The 7,770-nt window shown below is 37.8% G+C and overlaps 1 protein-coding gene across 2 annotated transcripts; it reads left to right on the forward strand.

Annotated features, from left to right (window-relative positions):
• The first annotated feature begins 1,233 nt into the window (after positions 1 to 1,233).
• On the forward strand, positions 1,234 to 1,878 carry RPL10L (ribosomal protein L10 like). 2 transcript variants are annotated; one of them, XM_034993221.1, is made up of 2 exons: positions 1,234 to 1,342; positions 1,424 to 1,878. In XM_034993221.1, exons 1-2 carry the CDS (start codon positions 1,234 to 1,236, stop codon positions 1,876 to 1,878), a joined length of 564 nt encoding a protein of 187 aa, XP_034849112.1. The 2 variants fall into 2 exon arrangements, with proteins under 2 accessions (XP_034849112.1, XP_034849111.1); XM_034993220.1 differs by having other exon boundaries at positions 1,234 to 1,878.
• The last annotated feature ends 5,892 nt before the right edge of the window (positions 1,879 to 7,770 follow it).

Consider the following 7,770-nt stretch of genomic DNA (forward strand, 5'->3'; position numbering starts at 1 on the left):
CCCCTTTTAATGAGAAAGCATGAGTGGAGTATATTCACATTGGAAGGACTTTGCTCCATGTCATGGATTTGTGAAACAGCACTAAGGAATCAAAACAGAACTACAAAAATTCAAGTAGGGATCATAGAATATTCGCAAATTCTCTTTCTCTTTTTCATTTTCCTCCTTCCCACATTCTGATCCCAATCATAATACTTTTTTTTTAAGATTTTATTTATTTATTTGACACAGAGAGAGAGAGAGTGAGAGAGAGAGAGATCACAAGCAGGGGGAGCGGCAGGCAGAGGGAGAAGCAGGCTCCCCGGAGAGCAAGGAGCCCGATGCGGGACTCGATCCCAGGACTCTGGAATCATGACCTGAGCTGAAGGCAGCAGTTAACCAACTGAGCCACCCAGGCGCCCCAATCACAATACTTTTATAAAAACTCGTATCAGAAGGAAAAAAAAGTATTAAACTCATTCTCAGGTGTAAAAGATTAATAAAGCATAAATAGTTACTCTTCTATAGTTTCTAGCAGCTGTAAACTTGAAAATGCAAATAGCCTTAAGTTGAAAAATTCAGTTGGTATTTCAATTTTGTGGATGCCTTTTTGATAATAAGATCGTTCCATATGGCCAAATAAAACTGCCAAAGTTTCATGTTTCTAAAGCATTTATCAAGCAATATATGCAATAGATATGTTTCCACTCTCATCTCTTTTTGAACCTTATCAGACAGCCTATGCCAAGAAACCACTTTACCTAGAGAAGGAAACCACACACTCTTTGAGAAATAGCAATAGATCTACAAATGCTGGCGGGCAATAAGAGTTCTGGAAAATTGATTATTTAGACAAACCAGACACAAACTATATTGCATAGCTGGAGACACCTTCCTTATTTACCGAAAATATGTCTTTCGTACTTAAGACAATGCCTAGGGCAAAAGACCGAGGCCCAAGAGAGACAGCGGGAAGACGAGGGTTTCTCTGGCTATTGTGGCAAAGCCCAATTCGTTACCCGGCAACCCACAGGCGAACATACCCAGCCACTATCTGCTCTGCGCATGTGCCAGCAGAGGCATAGAGTGTTGCTGTATCTACGGCGGGGATGTCCTGAAAGAGTGTCTTCATGTCGTCATCAGGACTCTATGGTTCCCACACAGGAAGATGGGCAGTGTATATGAGGCGCATGCGCAGGCGTGGGAGAGCGCGCCTCTTTCTCTTCGACGCCCGCGGACGCTCCCGGTGTTGCTATGGGCCGCAGACCGGCTCGCTGTTACCGGTATTGTAAGAACAAGCCGTACCCAAAGTCTCGTTTTTGCCGGGGTGTCCCTGATGCCAAGATCCGCATCTTTGACCTGGGTCGGAAGAAGGCAAAAGTGGATGAGTTCCCACTCTGCGGCCACATGGTGTCTGATGAATATGAGCAGCTCTCCTCTGAAGCCCTGGAGGCCGCTCGAATTTGTGCCAACAAGTACATGGTGAAAAGCTGTGGCAAGGATGGCTTTCACATTCGAGTGCGGCTTCATCCCTTCCACGTCATCCGCATCAACAAGATGCTGTCCTGCGCTGGGGCTGACAGGCTGCAGACAGGGATGCGAGGTGCCTTCGGAAAGCCCCAGGGCACAGTGGCCAGAGTCCACATTGGCCAAGTCATCATGTCCATCCGCACCAAGCTTCAGAATAAGGAACATGTGACCGAAGCCTTACGCAGGGCCAAGTTCAAGTTCCCTGGGCGCCAGAAGATCCATATCTCCAAGAAGTGGGGCTTTACCAAGTTTAATGCTAATGAATTTGAAGACAAAGTGGCCAAGAAGCGCCTCCTCCCTGACGGCTGTGGCGTCAAATACGTTCCCAATCGCGGGCCTCTGGACAAGTGGCGAGCTCTGCATTCCTGAGGTCTTTGACAGCATCGACTCCTTTGACCGTGCTGGTCTGACATGCTCACCAATAAATTTTACATACTGACAAAAAAATAAATATTTTTTTAATATTTTACATAGTTTTAAAATGTTTATGCAATTTTTAGAATATAGGGTACAAGAGAAATAGTTTTTGTATTAAAGCAGAATTTTAATGGTAAATGATACTTTCCTTCAAGTACGAACGAAACAATCCATTATGTGATTTATTGAGAAAGTTACTGCAGTTCTAATCCAAACATGTTTAACTTGGGACAGTAGGGAAATATGTTGTCAAAAGGAAATACGCTGTCAAAAGTTGTTTGTTTGTAAATTATGCAGCTATCCTTACCTTAAATTAAAAAAAAAAAAAAAAAAAGCTAGAAAAAATCTAAGATTTGTAGAGAAAAGATTTTTGTTGTTTATGGAAAATAAACAATAGGGATGAAAATAATGATAGGTGTTAGTGATACTTCAATTACAATCTCTGAAACTAAAAAATCCATTCTTAAACTTGTTGCTTATGTTTTCCTTATAAATTTCTGCACATTGATTTTAGAATTTCCTATCACCTCCAATTATCAGCCTTTGGACATTTCCTTATGACTGCAAAGGTTTCCTCAGACAAGCCTTACATTATCTCACACGCAGGAGACCACAGTCCAATCTTTTCTTCATCACAGAAAGGTCATAGGTTGACAACAGAGTTCACATTGCTTGTATCTGAGTCCCCGCAGAACCAACAGAAAAGAGAAAATGACACCAAATCAACTATCTGCTCTAAAAGGACCCTAGAGAGAGTTTACAATCTGTAGGTGCTTGCCCTACTTAGAGTTACATTGATCATACAGGTGTTTTTGTTTGTCTCATATTGCTTTGGAAACTACATACGCTAAGATTTCTGGGTGTGTATTACATTTTAAAATTCTGGTTCTTTAAATTATTTTAGTCTTCTGAATCTCAATCTTGCCAACAGTGCCCTCACTTCTTTTTTTTATTATTATTTTTTAAAGGTTTTATTTATTTGACAGAGCGAGAGAGCACAAATAGGCAGAGCAGCAGGCAGAGGGAGAGGGAGAAGCAGACTCCCCGCTGAGCAGGGAGCCCGACGCGGGGCTTGATCCCAGGACCCTGAGCTGAAGGCAGCTGCTTAACTAAGTGAACCACCCAGGCGCCCTGCCCTCACTTCTTTAAAACTAACCATTTTCAGGTCAATATATTGAATGAAAGCAACAAAAGGAGTACTAAATAGTGTAGAGACATACACTTACTAAATTATTTCCATTTACTTAAATTCTTTTGTCCATCCTAAAAGTTTGCATCTGACAGTATTTTTTTCAGGCTCCTACTGTAAGAAATGTCCTACTTGTATATTTTCAAGCAAGGTTGCTGTATTAAGCTATAATATTTTTATATTATATATAAATGAGAAAGATAAATACTAAATAATACAAATATATAGAAAGGGTTCTTCTGCTTAAGAAGCACTTTCCTTTTTGTGTTTTATTTGATGCTTTAAAACTCTTGAAGTTTTCTAGGAAATTAAGTCCCGTGCAATTCATAAATGAGGGCAGACATGAGCCAGATCTTCTGACTCCTGTCCACTCTTGTTTACTTTCTGCCATACTGTCTTTCAAAACCAAAAACTCAAGCTCAAATGAAAATGCGAAGCACAACAAACAGTCCTTTAGTTACAGTGTTAATATAATGCAGTTTTGAAAATATTTTCCATCTTCATTATTCACCCTTCTCTTTGATCTCAAACTTCTCAAACATCTTGACCTTCAAACTTGGAACTCTGTACTCACTCACTAAATATAGGTAGGCAGCTAAGGATAAGCCCATGAATGTCCTTGTCTGGTAGAGACTGGTAACTGTGATTGTTTATGCATATAGGTATGTCAGTGAAAAGAAAATGAAAGATTCAAAATTATTACATTAAAAACTGGTAGGTGTATTTAAGGTTTTACTATTTGATTTTTCTTTTTTCTTTTTTTCTTTTTTTTTTAAGTTTTTTTTTTTTTTAATTTATTCATTCGAGATACAGAGATACAGAGAGAGAGAGAGAATATGAGCAGAGGGAGAAGCAGAGGGAAGGGCAGAAGCAGGCCCCCCGCTGAGCAGGGAGCCCGATGTGGGGCCCGATCCCAGGACCCTGGGATCATGACCTGAGCCGAAGGCAGACGCTTAACCATCTGAGCCACCCAGGTGCCCCTTACTATTTGATTTTTCTGACAGTTTTCTATTATAAGCTATTATATAAATTTTATTTCCTTTAATGTTGATAGAAGGACTTCACTTTTTTTTAAAAGAAAAATCCTATTATATTTTCTAAGCCATGATGTTGTTTTTTCAGCATTTTTCTGTTTTCTGGTCATTTTAGTTATTAACAAATTGATAAGAAGACAGTTGAGCTGAAGAATAATTTGATTATATTTTTTGCCGAGCTTGTCATTATTTCTAAATTTCTATTCAAAATGGAAAATTTAATTTGGGAACATATTATGTATTCATATATTCATGCACTACTGCAATGAAACAGAACTATCTGCTCTTTAAAAAAATGCAAGTACAGTTAACTAAATTCAAGTAAATATCGCCCTATAAAACTCTTTGATTTGGTTGATGGAGTCTCCAGGTTTTATGGAAAATACTGACTGAATCAGAAGATGATGAAAACTACAATTGGACCCTGCATCATTATCAATTTAGTTTTGAAAAGCACATTCCACAAGTGATCATTATACAATCCACTATTTCTCCCCCCCCATTCAAAATATGCAAATTATACTAAGCATATTTAGCCTGAAGTCCTTAATTTTTATAAAAATATGCAATAGCTCTGGCATGAATTGACTGTCACTAACGTTGGCATGCATTTTATTTCCACTTTAGCAGCTTGGTCCTGCCTGCCTCAACAAAATTCAAGTAGGGCTTTCTGATTCTTAACGGACCTAAGGATTAAGCTGGGAGATCATTTAGCCCCAATCATGTCCTCTTTATGTTAATGACATGGGCTTGGGGCTTTTCTTAGAGTAGTGACTTCAGTGTTTTCATAAAAATACCTACCTTTCTTTAAAGTAAGTAATGCAGAAAATAATGAGTAAAGTCAAAGTGAATTAAATTACACCATCAATAATAATTCAAAGTGAAGTCATTGCCATGCTTAACAGTGGATAATAAGGGAAATTCTGGCATTAGGATGACTGGATTTGAACCTTCCTTTCTCCACATACTTGGGCAAATTACTTAGTATCACCATTCCTCAATTTTCTTAACTGTAAAATGAGGTTAAGACACTACAGATTATAAATTTGTTTTTAGGAGTAAATGAGAAAATGAATAGGATCGTGCCTTGCACATATTAAGTATACAGAATTAATGTTAATTTATGTTAATATCTGTGTTATCACTACTCCATTTGCTCCTGCCTCACTGTTTCTCAGCTTCTGATTTTTGCTGCTTGTAGTGTTACTGTTTTTTCATGATTTATAACCTTAATATTCTTGTTTTGCAACCATTATTCCCTCCAGTTGTCTAATCTGAGTTCTGTGTTTAACTGGATTCAATATTCTGATTTGAGTTTTATTTTTTATCTTTAGTTTTGTAATTTCTACTTTCGTATTATTCTAGTTGGTTGTCTATTCTTGGAGCTCCTTTTGAAAAATGTAACTGTGCTCTACCCATTATCCTTTACATATTACTCACTATTGGAGATTTGCTTTATTTCCTTTCTCTTCCCAACAGATTAGATTTTGTATCTACCTTACGTTTTTCATTCAATACTCTTCTTTCTTCCTTCTTCTCCTTTTTCTCATTTTTCTCAAAAGAACGATTATATGGCTATCGTGCCATTATTTTCACCATGTTGATGTGTGGTAACAGACTGTTCTATCAGACCTTCTATTTAATCCAAAAGATTGTAGGTAACTTTCTCTAGTCACGCTTTCACAAAGTTTTGTTATTTTTTGTTCACTTGTCCTCTTTCTGGGTGCCATAGTTTGAGGGCCGGATTTTGCTACCAACTCTTCCATTGCTTCGGGATGAGAAGCTAGGGAAAGGAGGGAACTTGAAGGGTTAATTATAGCCTTTGATGGATGCTGGATTCTGACTCAGCTTCTGAGATCCCATTAATTATCCTGCACCCAGGCTCACTCCTCAAGGTCAGGTGTGCAGCCCACCCTTCCAGCTGTGGTGTATTTCTTATCCTTGCTCCTGCTGCTGGTCAGTGCAGAACCCTGGAAAATGGTGAGCCCAAGTGCGAGCATCTTTGATGTTGCTAGCGGTTCCACCTGTCAATGGATTTTCATACAATTTTCATACAATTTGTAATAGTTACACAAAGGAAATGTACACTTAGTACATTTATTTCTGTATCAAGCTATTAGTGAGACATTTTTAAATCTCTTGTTTCTTTAGGAATGTTTCTAGGAGTTTGGAGAGTTTTGAAGAGGTGCATTTCATAAATGGTCATTAAATAAACCACTATTTCTCCCCCATCCCTCAAAATATGGAATTATACTAGAACTATTTAGCCAGACATCTTTTAATTAAAAAAAAAAAAAAAACAGCTCTGGGCTATTACATCAGAATACATCTTCATTTTATGTTTTTTTTTCTCCTAAATTTATGATATGCATAGAATATGACCTTTTCCTTGGTGCCTTTTGGCTGTGTTTCTTTTACTATATTTTTCATTTCATTAGGTGTTGGCAAGGAGATTCTTTGATCCTGCTTTACTTCAGTTTATTCACCCAGAAGTCCTCTTATTGTTATGATAAAAATTATCTGTTTCTGAAACTTTAACTCTAAAACAATTCATGTAAAAAATATGCTTCCATATGTTTGTAATAATTTCTAGTTATCTTTTATTGGTGTGGATCTCTAATTATAGCTAAAATTACTATGACTATCAAAATGAAGAATTTTTAATATAAATTCTAAAAACATTAATTTTGTCTTTGTGTCCATACAGAATCTTAATAATTTTTATTATGTTATAAATAATTGATCAATTAATTCTTCATATTATATAAGTTATATAGGCTTCTCAGAGTAATTGATCAAAAGATATTTTTGTGCTCCAAATATTTAAAGGATAGGACCATGTTTATAGTAGAAATTATCATATTTTGAGAATTATACTATTCAACTCTTCAAGGGTCCTATTCATGAAATTCTGTTGTCTCAAGTTGACTGGTTACTGATAAAGAGAAATATAAAGAGGTCTTGAAGGGGCATGGCACCTTTTGGGAAATGTGGGGTTCTTAAAGGAGTAACTATTCTTTTTCCTCTCTGGGTGGGTAGAGGGAGACGGGAACAGTACATCGATTTGTTAGGAAATGGTGATTTTTCTTTTGCCTATATGTTACGAGTTATTGAACAACAACAACAACAAGATGATGCTGGTAGTGGGGACAGGAAGGGGATGGCAGAGCTGAGATAAAGAGTGTCAGGAGTCAGCCCTCATCCCCAGTCTCTGGCATAGTAAAGATATGACTTAAATTTCCCTCGGTGTGGAGCCGTTCTAGTGCTTTAAGTTTAAACAACATTGAAGAGCATTGCTTATTGGGAGGGAGCCATAGTAGCAAGAAGCTGTCTGGAGGCACTTCACCAGGAAAGAAAGAGCCATGCCTCAGCCAGATTTCCCTCCAGGGGACTGAATAGGGAGAGGAACTCCAGGACCCTCTAAAAAACTTTAAAAAGACCCCAGGAGAATCAGCATTTGGACACCAGATACATGGAGAACCAGGAGGCAGTCAGCACTACAAAGAGAACCAGCAACAGCTGAAAGGGAACCTGCTTTCTGTGACTCAGAGTTATTTAACATAGAGAATATTGTTTATGCTCACCTACTGTTTTCAATAGTATATATATCAAGGGATAAGG

The sequence above is a fragment of the Mirounga leonina genome, unplaced genomic scaffold, assembly GCF_011800145.1.
Source record: "Mirounga leonina isolate KUSES-001 unplaced genomic scaffold, KU_Mleo_1.0 Mir_82, whole genome shotgun sequence".
Classification (NCBI taxonomy): domain Eukaryota; kingdom Metazoa; phylum Chordata; class Mammalia; order Carnivora; family Phocidae; genus Mirounga; species Mirounga leonina.